At 41.0% G+C, this 20,255-nt stretch overlaps 1 protein-coding gene across 1 annotated transcript; it reads left to right on the forward strand.

The window, feature by feature from the left end:
• Nucleotides 1–559: 559 nt before the first annotated feature.
• LOC125484497 lies at nucleotides 560–12,984 on the forward strand. Its single transcript, XM_048603394.1, has 7 exons — nucleotides 560–670; nucleotides 2,037–2,138; nucleotides 4,052–4,135; nucleotides 5,645–5,812; nucleotides 7,729–7,878; nucleotides 8,842–8,956; nucleotides 11,177–12,984. The coding sequence occupies exons 1-7, from the start codon at nucleotides 630–632 to the stop codon at nucleotides 11,300–11,302; spliced, it is 786 nt and encodes a 261-aa protein (XP_048459351.1). The 5' UTR covers nucleotides 560–629; the 3' UTR covers nucleotides 11,303–12,984.
• Nucleotides 12,985–20,255: the final 7,271 nt, after the last annotated feature.

Below are 20,255 nucleotides of genomic sequence, written 5' to 3' on the forward strand. Positions count from 1 at the left end.
ACCACAATGTCATTGTTACTTCAAGCTCTGTGCGACGTTCTAGGCTCTATTCTCTATACCAGCTGCCCGAACTCCAATCATCACGACGCACTGTCAATCTCTCATTCCCATTCCCGGTCATTTCTCTCCACAGATGCTGCCAGACCTGCTGAGCTTTTCCAGCAATTTCTGTTTTGGATCCAGTTTTTTTTTGTATGGCCTGTTCAGTTCTGGCAGCATCTGTGGAGAGAAATCAGAGTTAATGTTTTGGATCGAGTGACCCTTCCTCAGAAATCAGCTGAGCTCTTTCAGCAATTTCTGTTTTTGGTCCTGTTTTTCTATATGCCTGTTGGTGAAGGGTTAAATATTTAATGAGGTATAATTGGATTTCTTACCTTGTGCACTTTGAAAGAGTGGTTTAAAATATCAGTCACCAACTTGATATTATTTCAATGTGCTAGTCAGGTTTAACAGTTTAATGCATCATGGGGTCTTTAAGATAATATTTGGTATGGAGGAATAATCAACCTTATTATGCAGCAGTCCAATAGGTTGAATTCTGAAACAGGGTCCACCCCTTGCAGTATTTAAAAGCTGCACCTGTCTCTTAATGTGAATAGTAAAGGAGAGAGGGGTGGAAAAATAAAATAATGCAGACTAGCTTTTATAGTCACAAGTCACGTACAAACAGGTTACAATTCTATAGTGCTTACAACTAACTTCCTTGTTTCAGATTGATGGGGTGGGAAGAGAAGCCTAAGTTAACTGCTTTGCTTTATTTGTTAATAAGTTCCTTTGAAACACATCTGAGTATCTTGTTAAACCTAAGTTTTTTTTTCAAGTTAACCATCTAAGTATGGAGCAGGATAATCTATCAGTTTATGAATAACATAATCCTATACTGCTGGGAATATCATGTATAGAATATTGTACTATTTAGAGAATATTGTATCACTGATTATAGAAGTGATATTATGAGCCACCTACAGGGGTCAAAATCTAATTTAGTTAGCCATCATTCTCTTAAATTTTTAATTTTGGGATTGACTAGCCCCTTGGGAGATTGGATAAAACAAGTTGTATTTATCTGTAGCTCCCTGTCTGTAAAACCTTGTTCTGTGTGGCTTAATGTCATTTAATATTTTTTTTTTCTTCTTGTTTAGCTTGTGGCTTTGAGTTTTTATTGTTATTATGCTTTTGAGTGGATTTTAAACTGATCTTCTCAATATTAATTCTCCTGTCACCTAGTGGATGGAGTAAAGTGTAACACAGGATTTTTCCAATGCTTTCAGCTCTTCAAAGTGCTGCAGACTGGTTTTTAAAACAGTGCTGGAATGGTGCCACCTAAAATTCTCTGGTTTATTTTAACTTATGATGTGATGACTTGGAAAATAATTAAGTGTTAAACCAATCTGAGCATGCTTTGTTTTTATTGCTGCTGATTGGCTTGTGTTTTGTTTTAACCAATGGTAAAATTCTAGGCAACTTCTGTGCGGACAGCTGGGAAAACTTTAAGTTAATGATGGGTCTGAACTTGCAACTTGAAAGAGTTGAGGACAAAGCTGATTGCTAACCTGTGTCTCAAAGTGATGCCTGTATTATAGAAAGCTTTGCAATTTTAAAAATTGCTGTGGGTTCAGTGGTGTTCTAGCATTCTGATCTTTCTTTGACCCACTGGGGCAGAAGTTCCAATCCAGTCAATGCTACAGCAAACACTTATGGGTGACCTGTGTTTTAAAGCAATCTTGATCAGGTTCCTGATATGAAAGTTTCAATGGCATACATAACTGCCTATGTTCAATTTGGGCCATAAAATTACCTTCAATAGAAATATTAAATCGTACACTTTTTTGGTACAAGGATTGTTGTTCTGGTAAAGGCTTACTGTACATCTGGCCTTGTTTCCTATAAGTAATCTTTGGCCAAAATTCAATTGTCAGATTTTTCCTGACTCCATGCTGCATGGAAAATGACCTTGTTTGTGAAATTTTGTTTTATCATCTTGAATGGTGCAAAACTTCATTGGAAACACTGAAATTTACTACTTTTTGTGACAGGGAAGCCGGAAATACAAATGCTCACGTTCCATGGTTGGACTTTGGAAATGTGGGTGCAGCAGCAATTCCAAATGTTGACTCACTACTTTGGGCAGTGAAAAGGTGAGGCTATTAATAGAGCATTGTGATAGATGGTGGTGCCATCCGTAAGTGTGTTTTCAGACTGTGACACCTACAACAAGTAGTTTCACAATTCCTTATGGAATCAAATTGGAAAGAGATAATGGACAGATAAAATTACAGCACTTTCATTGGCTAACCTTGTTTGTTTGTTTGTTTCCTCCCTCCCCTTTTTTTCAACTTATCCTCTTGGGAGAAACAGTTCCTTCTCTTACTGAGATAGCAGGAACTGGAGCAGATGCTGGAGAATCTGAGATAACAAGGTGTAGAGCTGGATGAACACAGCAGGCCAAGCAGCATCAGAGGAGCAGGAAGGCTGATGTTTCGGCCAAGAAGGGTCTAGGCCCAAAACGTCAGCCTTCCTGATGCTGCTTGGCCTGCTGTGTTCATCCAGCTCTACAACTTCTCTTACTGGATTTGTTTCTGACTTGTTGAGGTGTGAACTGCGATGCAACCATCACTTTCATGTATTGGGCTGCTCTTACTAAGGCTAAATGGTTCCTATTTGCAATGTGACTTGCTTTTGTAGCAAGAAGGAAGTCACATGATATGTATTTGGGAGATTTGCTCCATTTGTCAAGTAGCAGTTACCTTTTTTCTTTTGTCAGTGACTAGCTTTACTGAGGCTATGGTAACACTTCCACCAACTACTGACTTATCTCAGTAGCACGCCTGGAAGTCACTTGATCTTCCTAGTTTTTGGTCTAACTTTACACTGTACTTCCAAGTACTGAATTAATTGGAAGGAAGAAGGAAGCTTCTTAACATTTTAAGCTTAATTGCTCCTTCCATACTACAACTAAAATGCAGCAATTTGTTTTTGAATTGGAAGGAAGCCAAGCTAATCACCTTTTTTTTTTCTCCTCTTTGGGCTATCCTTGCTCAGTACAAATGTTTGTCTTTTTGTTTTTTGGTGGCTGACAAAATTTAAGGAGCCAAGGTAGGTTGTTTATCATCTCATTACTTTTGAGAAACATGATCCAGGAAGTCCCACTTCTCTCTGAGATGAGGAACCATAGTCTTAAATATTGTTTTTTGAGCTAGGGTGGAATTTCAGCACCTTAAGCTAGTGTCAGCTCAGCATGGGGATAAGATGTGTACGTGATCACTGAGGGTGCACCTGCCCTTTTTTTTTTGTCATAGTTGGGGGTTCAATCCCAGACAAGTGTTTTATCTGACATTCAGATACAGTATTGAGTGAAAGATCTATTCACAAGTGCATTCTTTCATGTGATGTTACCTACAATGTGCTTGTAAGAACTCTTTACTGAACATTCTGGAAAAACTGACACTTGCCTTTTAAAGTGTTTTCCAAATGCCACCAGGTAACTGGTTCAAATCACTGGATTTGGCTGGCCATAAATTAACTGCCATTTGCCTGTAAATAAGTAATTCAATAACACCGTCTTCATGTTTTTTAAATTTTTTTGAATCACCTGAAGTAGTGATAAAGTACCATAATTTGCAAGTTATTTTCCATTTGGGAATCTTATACTGGACTGCATCTGAAGTATAAATAAGCAATTCTTTTAAAATCCTTACTGTGAGGTTGTCTTCTCCTTGACTTGTTTTGCTGGGGCCAGAGGTGTAAGGATTTTTGTAACAAAAAGGATAACAGACACACAGGTTCATTGATTTCAATTTAGCCTGTGTGCAAAATCTGGACACCTCACATGCAAGAAAATCCTTAAATCATGTATATGAGGACTTGATCTAAAGCTAAACTTCCCTTTTCTAAAAGGAAGGCACATATCATGTCTTGCAGATGTTGCCAGTTTATTTGTTTGGGAAATGCTCACTTCTGTATTGAGTTGTGATCATCCATCAATCTATTGACATTTCAATAAGTCATTACTATGTATGTCTTAATCAGTCTGAATTCTCTTGTCCTTTAGGGCTGATGCCTGTATACCTACAACAGCCAGCATTGGAGTGGGTACAGAATCAGAGCCTAACAGAGCATGGGCTTGGGAGAAAAGGTGCATGTTTTCTTAATGTAAATGTTACACTGCAAATGTTCTCATAGCCTTCTGAACTTGCTTGGGAGGCTAACATAAAAACAGGATGTTTTCACTGATAAGATGGCCTTTGGCTTTTATGTTGAGATGCTTTTGGACTTGATACGTTAAGATAATGCATCATCCAGGCTGAATAAAAGCATCTGTCTAAAATTAACTCCCAAAATGTGGCTGCCTGTCTTTCAGGCTGCTCTACCAATGTGCTGACAATTACCAACGTTACAAATGACCTGTCTGCTGCTTGCTTTATGGAGAAACACATGACCGATTAGTATGTTACTAGACTAGCAACTCAGGACTAAAACAGCAATCTGGCATTAAAGTTACTACCATCAAAAATGGTGACTACTAAACCCATGTGAAAATCCATTTTTAATAAAATTCATCCATGGGATGGGAGTGTCGCTGGCTGGACCAGCACTTATTGACCTGAGGTTAGGTAAGTAACCACATTACAGCAGGTCTGGAGTTACATGTAGCTACTGATATATCCTTAAGAAACCTCTTGTCCCGAAATGATTGATTTAGGGCTGTGTTGCTTGATTTACAGCAATAGGGTTAGTCCCTCTGCAAACAGCAGTTATACTGCGTTATTATATTCAAAAACACAAGATGGTGTGAGCCATCTTCTCCAGCAGTTGGAGGTGAACAATAAATATTGGCCTTGCCAGCGAAATCCATGATCTGAGGAAACTCTATTGTCACTGTCTCTGCCCACATCCCCTTGGGTTTTATAAATCACATAACCGTCTATGTCCCAGTCCTATACAGTACAGGGATCAGTTAATGAGACAACTGACTTGCAATGCAGGGTAGTCACAACAATTTGGGTCAATTCCTGCATCAGGGTGAAGTTTGCGTGAAGGGCACACAGTCCAAAAGTGTGTAGGCTAGGTGGATTAGCCATGAGGAATGCAGGGTTACAGGGATGAGGTTGGGTCAGTGTGGACTTGAATGGCCTGCTCCCACACTGTAGAGATGCTATGATGATTGATTCAACCTCTTCTTCTTGCCTGAGGCCTGGTGACCCATGGGTCAAACCATTGCTAGCCATCTCCCTAATGAGAAGGCAGCCCTATGGTCCAGTAGGACTATGCTGGCTTTAGTAATGTTTTTTTATATAAAAGGTACTGTGAAAATTCCACAATACAAGAAACGAGTTGTAAGATACAAGCAGCACACCATATATTTTGGATTTAATTCTGGCTTTTTAGGAAGACCCCCGAGCCAAGGAAAGAACACTGATTGAAATGTGTTGCTGGAACCTATTTGAGGAAGATAGTGGTGTGCGTCTGTGTGCTACCAAGGCCAAACCTTCCCTGTGCTGCAGAAGATCACATCAGTGGATTAGATATAAGCCTATTCCAACAGTGTTCGCTAACAAGATGATGCTAGAGTGTATGATATTGAAAAATATTACTCCTTGTCTGAGGTTCAGGTTGTTCTTTGTCTTCACTTCCTCCGCTACAGAAACTACAGGCATTGGAGTGTATCTGCACCAGCTTCTGACTCTCCAGCTGAATGCTGGAAACAATCTGAAATTGAAACAGATGAAACAGTGTTGAGGAGGCGACAAAAGCAGATAGATTATGGAAAGAACACCCCTGCCTATCCGAGATACCAGCAAGAAGTCCCAAAGTAAGTTATTGCTTTTTTAACACTAAAGTAATTTGGAGTGAAGGAGGCATTTTGAAGTTGGGTACGTGACCATGTTTATCACAATGAATGACAACACACTATCACTTTTTGTAGAGATTTATTGAGTAATCCTCACTTCTGGTGCTGATTATAGAATTTCCTGGTCAAGATGGCAATAGCCATTACACCATGGAAAATGGTTTATGAAAGGGCTCAAATTCTGCGTTCAAGCGAGGAATACCTCTCCTTTGGTGAGAGGACACTTGGGATTTAGCTGCCTTGACTACATCATTTTGACATCTTCCCGATCCTGCAGCATAGATCAGGCACAAGGACCTGGATATTCTCCAGGTAAGTAGCAGGGATTGGGGGGGGAATGTCTGGGTTCACTTTGAGAAAGTAGCGTCAGATGTGACTGTCAGCGTTACATACAGGTGCAAGCTGGTCAGCCAACTGGGGAAATGGCTGGAGGTTGCAATGAGGATTGTGCAGACTGTTTGCTTTTAAAACAAAACTCACCTCCTGTGTTGTGGACTTCATCCCAGCTACATACAGAAAAAGCAAAACCTTTAGCCCCGTCCAAGTCAAATGTCAAGCTATTCTTGCTCTGCCCCTCTCCTAAGGCCCCCCGCCTCTGCTTTAGAATACACTATCAAAGCAACAAACTTTCTATAGTCACAGTGAAATTCTAATTATTTTTCCAAAATGCTGAAAGCCATTAAGTCCTAATTCTCCACTTGAATCTCTTTCCCTACAAGCCATATGAAGTCAGTTATCCAGACTTTACCTGAATATCAGTAGCAAAAGCTGCAAAACCTGAAACATCAGCTTTTTGCTACTTTTCTTTTTTGGGGGTTAAAAATTACAACTGGAGGCTCCAGGGGTACAGTAGTAACTCTGAACAAGGAGGCCTGGTTTCAAGTCCCACCCACTCCAGAAATGTGACAACAGCCCTGAACTGGTTGAGCAGAAAATATCAAAATCCTACAATTGAAGGGAGGGCTGGAGTTGTCAATCAAACTCCGGGTCCAGGCTTAGCTGTCTCCACTAAGACAGAGGTAAATTTCTGGAGAAACTTGGCAGGCCTGGCAGCATCAGTGGGGAGAGAAAGCAGAGGCAACACTTTGACTTCAGCGACCCTTCTTCAGGACCGATTGTAGCTAAGGGGAGGGGGTTGATATTTACACTGAAGATGGGGTCAGTTGTAAGGGCTGGGATGGGGAAGGAGTGAGTAGATAGGCAGAAATGGCGCCCAGGGAGACACAGCAATGGATGCTGAAGAAAAAGATATTTAATAATGGAATCGTGAGTGGGTCAAAATGGGTTGGCTGGGCTGAAGGCAGCCCATGACTGACAATGTGTTTGGTGGTGGGGTGGGGGTGGGAGCGTGGGGTACGAGTGGCGGTGGTTCAAGGACAGAAGTATATGTTTAGACTCTAAATTTGTTGAACTTGATTGGGTCCTGCAGGCTGCAAGTTCCCCATGTGGAAAATGAGATCCCCTTGCTAAGAAGGCTAAGCGATTCTACAACAGTGGTATCACTTTTATCTAGATCTAAGGTTGTGTTTGCTTCTTTAAAAAAGAATTAAAACTCTAGTGCCAGACAACCTCATGTTTGTCACATAACTAAAGCTGACAAGTCTTTTATTACCATTGTAAGAGAAATTGCTAAGTTAGAGTTCCCTCCCCAGCCAAACACAGCCTTGACTTTATTGTCTCACTTGCCAGCTATGCCCATCATTGTTTACAAACACTTGCTTTATTTATCCAACCGATCAGATGATTGTCAGAGATAGACTGGATTGTTTTACAATTTAAGAATCCTCTGCAGGTGGCATTACACCCCTGGGGGAGGGGGAGAAGAGAAAAAGGAGACAAATGATTTAAGATGCTATTATCAATTTTGTTCTGAAAAGGAGACTCCGAGTGCCAGGAATACACCCCCAAACTCCCAACAAGTACAAGAAATATAGCCGCCGCTCCTGGGATAAGCAGATTCGGCTGTGGAGGAAGGCACTCCATGCTTGGGATCCACCATATGAGCAGGAAGATGGCCTGAAGTCAATGTATGTAAAATGTCATCAATATTCTAGCTGCCTTGATAAATTTCACCTTGTACACAACAGCACAAACTGGAGTTAACCTTTCACTCTTTTCGTATCTGTTCAATTAAATTGGATGATGTGTTTTTTTTAAGCCTTTTTAATTCACCCTTTGTTTCTCAACTCTTTAGCTTTGCCTAATAAATCTAGCAATCTGTCTCTAGTCAACTAAATTTCAAAACAGAATGCCCTTGCCAGGGATAGGGAGTAGGGGACATTCCTAGACCTTTGTTTCCATTTGATTTCAGTGCTTCCTAGTTTATCCCTGTATGGCCTGGACCTAGTTTGTGCATATCCCCTCTCTTTGGTTCAGGATTCTGTGTTAATGGTCACCCTTGTATAGGTTAGGTACTGCAACTTTGAGTGACTAGAGGGTGACTCTTCCCATGGAACAGGCTTCCATGAAGAGAATGCAATGCCATCAGGAAGATGATGGCAAAAGGCGGGTGGGGGGCTGGAAATCTAACCTGAAATAGCAACTGCATGTAACAGAGACTGCTTTCCCACCAATAGTCTGAGATGCTGCATGATTTTCCATCAAAAGTAATAATGGTTTTGGATATTCCTGAATCCAGTGCATTTCAGCATGGCTCCCTACAGCACATGTAGAGGGTCATTTTGTTACTTCACATACTAAATGATGTTTCAACTCCAGGTTTGCAGTTAATTTGCAGTTTGCTACTAGAAAGTAACTGCTCTAATGGACTAGCTGGCTTTAAGTTGACTGGCCAGGCACCATCACCTAATGAAACAGTGGGATTCTGCAGAAGCATCTAATTCAAGTAAATGGTCAGTTGGCTCCTGCAATGTTCTTCAATCTGAACGGGAGGAGGAGATTTACCTGAAACTTGCTGTGATTTGGTCACTTGTATTTCGGCTTTTCTTAACTGTTAAAGGCCTCTGGTATAATTTGCCACTCTGTTTCAGAAGTGGGATAGGTATTTGGTCTCCTCTACATGGAATGGACAAAGCAAAGAGGCCCCTGGAGCAATGGTTTGGTCCCCTGTGCTACACCAATGTGACTACAAGCAATTCTTCATTGGTAAGCTGTCATGTAGTCTCTCATCTAACATGAAATAGATTACTAACAAAACAGGTCTCTGACACAGGATTGTTCTAGTTGAAAACCTTTAGCGATTTCTTTAAAAGAAGTATATTTGAGGGGAAAAAGGATGCTAATCCAAAAGAGGTAATGGGAAGGATGACCAACTGTAAGGCTTAAGGAATAGAGAACTAGAAAGAGATTGGAGGCTTTGTATTGTAACAAATGGGGCTTGTGTGGTTGGTTGAAGGCATGGCTGTTCATGGTGACTCAGATCAGAGAAAACTCTCCTCAATTGCATCCAATTGCACATTGCTTTCAATATCTGCTCTCGTACTTGCGGAGAGGGCTTGGATCATCTAGGCTGCAATGTGTTCACTGGGTCACCTGCCTAGAATGTCATCCATTTCATGTACAAACCAAATTCAAGCTTTATTTCATAATTTACAATAACTCAGTGGGGAAAACAAATCATGTAAATGGTATCAAACTTGCTTTGAAGAACACTGGACACTGCTGGGTGTGTGGAGGTTTTCAATCAATACAACTTGGGGCTTTTAAAAGATTTCTCTGTACAGCAGATCCATTCCTGAAAAGCTTGGCGGAGTTAAATGCTCCAAAGGCTGCCTGCATCTTGAACAAAGTAACAAGTTGCAAACTAAACTATGGTGATGTCTTTAAACTTGCATCACTGCTACTAAAGTGTTCCTTTCTGTTTTGTCTCAACATGGAGATAGGTATTAAAACAAATATGAAGGCACCCATGTCTCCAACCCTCTTCGAAGATTTTAAAAAAAATCCTCATGGAAGGTTTCCTCAATTCATTTTATACACTGACCTGTTTTTCTAGTCCACCTTTTCCAGATGTTAATTCCCCACCTCCTGGAACAGGTGGGACTTGAATCCTGGGTCCCAGTCCAGGGGTAGGAACATCACCTCTGTGCCACAAGAGGCCCCCTTTTATATGCTTGAACAGTACCAGTATAAAGCTCTTAATTGGCCATCTCCACTGACTTCCACTTTTCTCAGCAATATGTTGTTTCTTTCAGCCAGGAATATTTGCATTTCAAACTATTGATGCCTTTCCAACAATTCTGGTGTTTGTTGGGGGGGGTGGGGGAGAGGAAAAACTTCTTTTTTTTTTTTTCCTGAACAAGCCCAAATGTTGTCAATTAACTGAAGCAAAATTCTTGTGTTTTAATCCATAATTGATTTCTATGGAGCTCATCTAATGGCCTTCAGTCTGTTTTTTTTATCCTTTTCATAGGATGTGGGCTGCTGGCCAACACTCACTTCTAATTGTGGGTATGAACAGTAATTTTCCTTTATTTTTAAAATACTTACTTAATGAATGATTATGTCTGACAGACATGAACATGAATATGGAACAGTCATTTAAGGCCAGTTCTAGCCTTCTCCACCCCCTTCTGCCTGATCTAACTGGTCTTCACTCTACATTCCTGCCTGCCCACTAAAGATTTGCTTCCTTTTAAGTTTAAGAATGTATCTATTTCTGCTTTGTTCAATATCCTTGCATCTACTGCTTTCTAGGGAAGTGAGTTCCAGATCTTCTAGAGGGTTGAATTTTCAACAAGTGATCTTTAAATGGGTGCCTCGGTATTTGGAAATGTTGTGACCCACCTCTGGGGCATGTGAAACACTAACCTGGATCTTCTGGCACTGAGGCAGGGACACCAGCACAGCACCAGAGGAGCCTTATGTTAGTGAATTCAAATGCCATGCAGGCCAGCATGTGGCTCAGTAGTTAGCACTGCTGCCTCACAGCACCAGGGACAAAGGTTCGGTTCCAGCCTCTGGTGACTGTCTGTCTGTGTGGAGTTTGCATCTTCTTTGTCTGTTTGTTTCCTCCAGTCCAAGTGCCGGTTAGGTGGATTGGCCATGGGGAATGCAGGGGTACAAGGATAGGTAGGGTGATGGGTCTGAGTGGGATGCTGTTCAGGGACAGCTTGGAGTCGATGGGCCAAATGGCCTGCTACATCACTAGGGATTCCATGATGATTTGAACCCAGGTTGCCAGAATGTTACCTAGCTCTCTAGATTAATAGTCCAACGACAATGTTGCCCTACCCCAGCACAAGAACCTGACCCCTTATGAGATCTGTTGCTGTGTTCTATTTCTTAGTAATTATTATTAACTAAACTTTGGATTAATTGTGTAAGATTGCATTCTCTCTAAATCAATATACTGTATCTTTACAGATGCCTGATGATCAGAGTCCCTTTCCATCTCGTCCTTTTGACTTCTCCCTAAATGGAGATGAGGACCCCTTTGAATTACTCAGGTATCTAAGGAAAGGTCACAGTACTAACTGGACACAGTGGTAATGAACATTTCAACACATCTTCCTGGCACTTCAATCCAGAGTATAGAGGAAGCATTCTTATAAATAGAGCAAGAGGATGGCTATATTTTTGATCTGTGGATTTTGTATTGGATTATTTAATGAACTTTTTAAAAATTCAGCAGTTTTTCTAAACTTCAATTATCTTTAAAAAAAAAGAAGTATTATATATTTTGGGAGTGGTGAAGAGCATGAAGGCCCCATGTTTGCCCAGATGTGAACTTATTATGGGCTGCATCTTGGCTTGAGCTGGGAATGTTTCCTCCAACTCCTACCTTCTTCCTGAAATCCTTTCCCAATGCAGGGTGGGGGGGGGGGGGAGGGGTGTGGAATGGAATAGAATGGATATCTATCTTTTGGATATGAGCATGGCTAAGACCAAGTTTGTTTTAAATTCTGAAATTGCTGAATTTTTCCCAACGTACTTCTGCAGAATTCACCCTTCTAGTTGTCATTGTGATAGCAAAGCTTACTGTCTCTGATCCTTCTATGTAGAATAGAATCTAAACATCCCCAAAACTTTTTTTTAAAAAAGTGAAGGAACAGAGACTCTAGCCAAATTCCTGGCTACCTCGGTACTCGAAACAAGCCACTTAATGGTGTATGGAAGAATAAAGAGAAGCTACCCTTAACAGCTTGTAGATATAATTGTTAACTGTAAGTATTCTGGTGTACATTTAAAAAATGTCAGTTCCTTTTTTGTTTTTAACCCCAATAAGGGGTAAAAATTGCTCTTTTGGCAGAGCAGGAAGGCTGAGTTTGAATGTGTCCCTATTCACTTAAACTGGCTCTGACCACACCCCATGCCAACCTCTGTCAAGGGATTTATTTTCTCGGAGATGGTTAGAATGCAGATGACTTACTAAATTTACTTGAAAGAAAACACTGCAGAATTAACCCAGGGGTTGAGTGGCTTCCGGAGTGACCTTTTTTAATGTTGTTTTCTCACTTTGTTAACTTATTTGAAGTCTTGCCCCATTCCAAAGAGGTTTTGTTTATTAAGGATGATCATCTAATTTTTTCTCACATTCCACAACCAATGGGCCTCTTTGGTCCTCGTAACACTCTCTCCACCCATTCACCCCTAGCAGAATCTCACATCACAATTCACTACATGTCTGGTCTTTGGTCACTTTTTTGTATGAGAGTTTCATGAAACATTAGCACATATCTTGCATAGTTGTCATAGGAGATTATTTTCCAAATATATCTCATTCTCTCTCAAAGGTGCCAGCCTCCTTATGCCTGTAAGGCACCCAAACACCAGGCTATGTTTTCTGCTTTGAGTTTGTTTTGCCAGTTTTTCTCCTCTGAACTTGTCTAACCCTGTTTGTCGGTAAAATGATCAATGCCCTACAAGATTTAATCTTGTAGCTGAATGACTTGAGCAAGAGTAATCATTGGCCCATTGTTAGTGTGGACATGAAATGGATTTAGCACATTATCTCCTGATATATGGAGACATGAAGTTGTGTACTAAGTACTCTGGGTCTCTTTGTATCCTGTAGTCCTAATTGTGCAAAAAGAAATTGGGGTTCACATTGTCACTCAACTTTTTTTGAATCTGTAAATGTTCTGTTTTAAGTGATTTGTTTGATATCAGTGCTGTAAGGGTGAGTTTCTGTAACATTGATAAACCAGTATAAAACAGAAAATCTGAAGGTGTCAAAGTCTCCAACCTGCTTTCTTGTGATTCCAATGCACACTTGTGGGGGGGAACAATAGATGAATAATTCCTCCCAAGAAGGTGCTAGTTTTAAAAAAAAAAAAACAACAACTCTCTGGATTTGACACTCCTGAGTTGATTGAAGAGGGGGTAAAGACATGGAACAACTTCTGGTAAGAGCCTTTTCACTTTACTCCCCCTGTGCTAAATCCAGATTTAACAACCACATTTCTTCAATTGACTGTTTGGAATAGTCTCCAATTAAACTGCTCAGCTTTTTTGAATTTGAGCAAATACTTGAACAAACCTGATGTACATGTGACATTGCTGCTACCATAGCTTAAGCTAAAAAATCTTTTTTTTTTGAGGGGCGGTACAAGGTGAAGCAAGCCTACAGCTTATTGACTAATCATCACCTTTTCATATTCTAGTCAATAGAGGTGACTGCCTAGTGGTATTATGACTGGACTGTTAATTCAGAGACCCAGCTAATGTTCTGGGGACCTGGGTTTGAATCCTGCTACTGCAGATAATGGAATTTGAATTCCATGAAAATCTGGGATTAGGAGTCTAATGATGACCATGAAGCAATTTTTTTGGAAAAAACCCCATCTGGTTCACTAAGCCCTTTTAGGGAAGAAAACCGCCATCCTTATCTAGTCTGACCTACATGTGACTGCAGACCCACAGCAATGTTGTTGACTCTGACTGCCCTCTGGGTAATTCAGGATGGGTAAGAAATACTGGGCCTAACCAGAAACTTCTACATCCTGTGAATGGATTTAAAAATAAAATCCCAGGCTAATTTGGAAAGGATGTGCTACCAACCCCAATGTCTGTGGTTGGCACTGCTGTCGGGGACCTGGGTTCCATCCCAGCCCTGGGCATCTGTGCAAACTCCACAAAGACCACCCTGTGTCTGTGTGGGTTTCCTCCCAGTGCTCCGGTTTCCTCCCCACAGTCCAAAGATGTGCAGGTTAGGGTGGGTTGGCCATGCTAAATTGCCCATAGTGTCCAGGGATGTGCAGGCTAGAGGGATTAGCCAGGGGAAATGCAGGGTTACAAGGATAGGGTAGGTGGTAGTGAAATTCTCCTTCAGAGGGCCAGTGTAAACTTGATGGGCTGAATGGCTGACTCCCACAAGTAGGGATTCTGGCCTCAATTTAAATGCTTGAGGTTAATGGAGTCAGCACAAACTTTTAAAGGACAACTGATCATAATGCACTTTGGAGGAAAACACTGACTAAAAGTAATTATGTAGATCTCTTGGAATACTTCAATAAAATGTCATAAGACATTTGGGTGTATATGATATTAAATGGTAGTGTAGCATATGGATACAGTTGACTTGATGCAATTACAGCAACTGGCTATCTAGCTATTTAGTGCTAGAATAGGGATAATTTCTCCAAGAATCCAAGCTGGACTCATACATTCTGTATGATTTATACAAGTTTTGATCCACTGCATTGGGCAATGGTAAGGAGAGACAGTGGTCTTCCTACATTCTAACCAGTCATGCAAAGTGGGCTCTAACGATCACTTGATGGTGAGTGCTCTGGGAAAAGGTGGATAAGAAAAACTTAAAGGATGACTAAACTTTTTTAGTCATCTAAAGATGTTGGAGTATAAATTGAAGCGCTGTTAAATTATTGTATGGGTCAACTCCAGCTGGAGGTTTGTGGGCAGTTGAAGGTCCACTTTTTATGGAATGTCTACTAGTCACGAATAAGTTGGTCCTTGTTAGGGACAAAAGTGTGATTGTCAATCAAATTGGCCAAGAGGTGGTAGAAGCAGATATGCTAGCAACATTTGAGGTATTTAAACATGAACAGGCAGGGAATAAAGGGATATAGACCACATGCAGGCAGATTGGATTAATATACAATGCCATGTTTGGTATAGATGGAGGAGTTGAAAGGCCTGTTGCATGTTCAGAGTCCCAGGAAATCTAAGATTTTTAAGCTGTTTTGAAGGACAGGTTTTTTCTTGGTGTGAGCATTGCTAGCAAGGCCGGTATTTGTTCCTTTGAACTGATTGACTTATGACACATGAGGGATTGGTTGGAGGGGAGGGGGTGTTGAGGTTGAGTCTACTGCAATACTGTGGGTCTGAGTCACATGACTCTAGTTTCCCTTTTCCAAACAGGTGTTTTTGACGATTCATAATAGTAATGGCAACCAGAACTGAGAATCTGATGAAATCCCATGGATCTGAACTAGTGTCCCCTGTGTTAATCCAGGAAACCAGGGTAGTCATTTGATTGATACTATTGCCATGCCATGCAGGCCACCTCTTCAACATTGTAAGGCTGCATAAACTCCCTCAGAACAGGAAGCAAACTTTTCCCTGATATTAACACATGAAACAGCTGGCACGATATTTCATTCCATTAAAAGCAAAATACTGTGGGTGCTGGCAATCTGAAATGAATGCCTCCTGCTGGAGATGCTAAGCAGGTCTGGCAGCATTGGTGGAAAGAAAAACTGTTGATCACTTTTGAGTCCAGTGTGACATCAGAGCTGATTTGGAAGAATCATACTAGAACCAAACATTAACTATTCTCCTCCTCCAATAATATCATATCTGCTCAATTTCTCCAGTCCTGTCTCTCTTCCTTAATACTTTAAATGGATTAAAAGCAACTTTATTGCAAGTGCTGGAAATCAAACAGCAAAATACTGGAAGTTAGCAGAAAGCTAACAAATCAGCAGACCAAAGATTTTAAATCCTCCATTTCTTTTTTAAAAACCTGTTTGGGTAAGCCCTTTTAAAGAGGGTGTGGAATTGGAGCAGGGAAATTGTAAAGCCCTAATTCATACAGGGGGCAACAAATGGCTGAAGACATTTAAAGAATTGTTAAACATTAAGTTTAAAAATTTATTATTTTTACTTTCACTAAGCCTGAGAAATGAGGATCTCGTATATTCAAGATGGTTCTTTTTTTTTGTTTGAGATAACAACAATAAGATGTAGGAGTAGTATCAAGCTATTCAACACAGTTTAGCTGTATTGCTGACAGTCAGCCTGCTTCTGTTTGAAACAATAACTGGTAATTTGAGTCTTCGTTGTAGACCTCCAATGTCTCTCTCTCCAATATATCCATCTTGTCCTAGTCCCCTGACCAGCTCTGGTAACCATATACCATCTCTAGGAGCAAATTTCAATGGTCTCTAAGTCAGATGATTCTTCCTACTGGTTCCTTTTGAGATTTCCTTTGTAGTTTGGTGTTTACATTTATGCTTTTCCGATCCAATTCCTCCTCCTCCTCCTCTTGTGTCTACTCCACCAAACTGCCCCCTGGCAGTGGGTAGCTCTTTCTGTTGGTCTCCGACCTTCATGCTGCTTCCTCTGTGCTATCTGAACCCAAAACACAACGTTAGAATTAATCTCAAAACCTAGGACTAATGTGTAGTGCAGTCAACAACTTGGCTTCTATAAGCCCTGTTGGAACTTTGCATCTGCTTTTAATTTGGGAATTAAAAACCTCAGCCCTTGGTATAACAGGCCATCTGATTTGAGGAAACAGTATTTAGCCACTGTGACTTTTTTTTTCAGTTAATTGACTGCAATGCAATATGGGACCCACACTGGTATTCTAATATCTCATTGCAGAAGATTTTATTATGCACCCAAACTATATTGGGTGAAGTTACTACTTAGGTGAAGTTTTAAGTCAATTATTTCTCTGGTTTCAGTTAATGAGATCTTGTGGTGTGGTTCCTGAAAGCTAACTTTTTTCAATTACTACACTTGGGTACTGCTCATACGTCCAACCTTGCATGTTTACTGAATCGTTTCACATTGTCCATAGATTGTAAACAGCCAGCTGTAGCTCTCTGGGAGCAGACAGTGTGTACTAGAATGACCAAAGCAAATGCTGCCAGCCAGTGAACTTGAGCATTTGATCTAGTTTAGGGTTTTTAAATAAATTTTGAGTGGGGAAGATCAACTGGATGATGTCAGTGCTGTTTTCTTGTGCAGATGGTACTTAGGCATGCTGCCAGATTTAGGGGTGAGGTGACTGCTACCTATTCCTCTGAATCCAGCCATGTTCAGTGTTTTAGAGGTTTTAAACACATGCCAGTTAGTCCCTCCTCTTAATAGTCCCCCTGTCATAATTTTAAATGATGAGGCTCATAGACACACTTAACAGAGCCTTCCTTTATAAACTCTTGTGCAGATAAGGGACTTGTGACTGGTCTCTGCATTTTGCCCACCATTGCCTTGAAGGGGTGACTCTGTGAAGGGAAACTTGAAGTGTGAGCTTTCTTCATAATAACTAGTTATGTTGAAGTCTACACTGCATGCAGAGCAGTTATTGGACTTTGGGGAGCAGCAGCAAAATCCCTCAATCTGGTTCCTGGGGCTTGCCTACATGTAACAGTGTCTATTTCAATTCTCCCCTTGCACCTTCCCAACCGATCTATCTCCAAGCCAAACTCTCTTTTTTTCCTTTTTAGCTAGGCCAGCTGTAGCGTTCCTCCTGGAACTCTCTTGAGCTGAGATTGGTTTTCTCTCTAACAAACACCGTAGAGAGGCAATTCAGCCCATTGTATCTCTTTAAATGGGCATCATACTGCAAACCCACTTTCTCTCCTTCCACTTTGCCACTCTTACACTATTTTAATCCAAATAGTCATCCAAAGCCTCCATTGAGTATTCCTCCACCACACTTCTGGGCAGTGCTTCAGTAAGCAGTTATTGGTGAAAAGTTGTGTTTATTTTTCTCATCACCCTTTGCTTCACTTGGAAATCACCTTTTTTAAATCTAGACCCTCTCATTATCCTGTTTTACAAGCTAGAACAGTTTCTCCCTCTCCAGCCTCTTGATTTTGAAGCCCTTAACCAGATTTCCTCCTTTTAGCCACCTTCTCCCCGAGATAAACAGCCCCACTGTCTTCTATGTGTCCTCCAGTGAAGTGTCTCATGTCTCTAGAACTATTCCTGTACACTACATCTGTATTCTTTTCCATGCATTCACATCCTTTCTGTAATATGCCCAGAATGCTACACAATACTCCAGCTGAGATCTAACAAGTGCCTTATACAAATTCAACATTACCTCCTTGCTCTCTATGCCCCTGTTAATGTGTTTTACTTAATCCTCTGCACTTTTATCTTGTCACCTTCAGTTATTTGTGAACATATAAACCTTGGTTTCTCCTCCTCTTCACCTGCTTTAGATTAGTACTCTCTCTATTGTCTTTCAAGGTAATGTTCTTCTGATTATAGTGGATCACCTCACTGCTCTGCATCCAAACTCATCTGTTCATTCTACTGGTTTGTCTGTTCCCTTTGAATTCTGTACTGGCGTTTTAATCAAAACTAAAGGTTGCCCTTGTGTTTTTGGTAAGATGTGTATTTGCTCACTTGGCCAGTAGGGGCAGTACTGCATTCTGGAACCATTTATTTATCAGAGTACTTTTTTAAAAAAAAAACTGCCAGATGTTCACAATACAGGAGGCTATTCAGCCCTTAATGACTACCAGCCAACTTAAGTCTGATTTACATTAATTCAATTTTACAGAACTTAGCCCACACGCCCAAACGCTATGGCAATGCAAGTGAATATCTAAATACAGTTTGCATGTTGCAAGGATTTCTGGCAGAACTCCTTTTTTACAGATGGAGGGATGTGCAAGTCTGGGCAGAGAGATATTCTCCAACTCTGCTCTTCAACCACTACCTCCTACCCTTCTAAGTCGATATGCCCCTAGTTATTGACCTCCACCTAATGGAAATTTGTGCTTTCCCATCCACCCTATCTAAGCCCCTCAACTTTGTGCACCTCCTATCTGGACCCTCAATCAGTGCTGCTCCAAGGAAAAGCAGCCCACCTTTCTAATCTCCTCCTAGCTCTAACTCCAGCCCAGGCAGTATCCTAGTAAATCTTCTTTTGCACCCTCTCCCAGTCTCCCTGAAGCTTCAGACTGCTCCAAATGTCTGAATTTATTTCACAAATGACTAACTGGATTGCATGTAATGTAATCTCTTTTTTGTTTTTTTGTTTTGTTGCCATGTTCTAACATGAAAAAGATTTTCAATATATAAACATGACCCTTCCAAATATAGGACAGCACTGTGAAGGGTAAAATATTTAATGTTAGCGAATTTCATTTCGGCATGGTCATTCTGAAAGGATGTAGATTTACTTTACATTACCTGTATATTGTCTACACTGTTGCTACAGCCTTAACTCCATTATCAAAAGTGCACTGTTTTGATAATCTTAATTTGTACTGAAACGGCTCAAATGAGCATTATTGCTTTTTGGATTTGGTCTGTGGTAATTTCACAGCAGCAGTTTGAATCAGAATCCCTACATTCTGGAAGCAGGCCATTCTGCCCATCAAGTCCACAGCAACCCTCCAAAGAACGTTCCACCCAGACACACCCTGTAACCTTGCATTTCTCATGGCTAATCCACCTTAGCCTGCGCATCTTTGGACTATAGGAGGAAACCAGAGCACCTAGAGGAAACCCACACAGACGTGGTGTTTGCGCAAACTCCACACAGAATGTCAGCTAAGGTTGGAATCAAATCAGTCCCCAGTATTGAGGCAGCAGTCCTAGACACCATGCCCTCCCAATTGGGACAGCAAATTGCACAAAATTGTGGATATATTTCAGACAATTCTCCATAACTACAACCCAAACTAAAAATCAACAATTCTGGATCATTATAGCACAGCAGGTACAGCTATGTTGCCCTTGTTTTCTCATTCGTCTCTTCACCCCACCCACCCCCACTTCTACAATGGAGGGAGTTTGAGATCTTGGGCCTGAACTCGGGACTAGTTAGACATTGTGGAAAATCGGCATTCGCTCAAGTTTTCGCCTTCCCATTGGACCATTAGATCTCTGTAGTAATGGCTTCAGGAATCAGAGGTCAATGGTGTGTACACAATCACTGTGGAACATCAGTGACTGTGTTTGCATGCAACAACATGACTTAGAGTGTCAAGAGCTACAATGGGGAATAGTCACACAGCACAGAAACAGGCCCTTCAGCCTAACTTGTCCATGCTGACCAGGTTTCCCAAACTGAACTAGTCCTATTTGGTCCATATCCCTCTTAAACCTTTCCTATCCATGTAACTACCATGTGCTCTGACATACACACCACAAGCTGCGCCTCTAGTCCTTTCTTAAATCCCTCCCCCTCGGAAAAAACATTTGCTATTCACCCTATCCCTGCCCCTCATGATTTTAAAAACCACTATAAGGTCATCCCCCAGTGGAATAAAACCCCCAACCTATCGAACCT

The sequence above is a fragment of the Rhincodon typus genome, chromosome 12, assembly GCF_021869965.1.
Source record: "Rhincodon typus isolate 14 chromosome 12, sRhiTyp1.1, whole genome shotgun sequence".
Taxonomy (NCBI): domain Eukaryota; kingdom Metazoa; phylum Chordata; class Chondrichthyes; order Orectolobiformes; family Rhincodontidae; genus Rhincodon; species Rhincodon typus.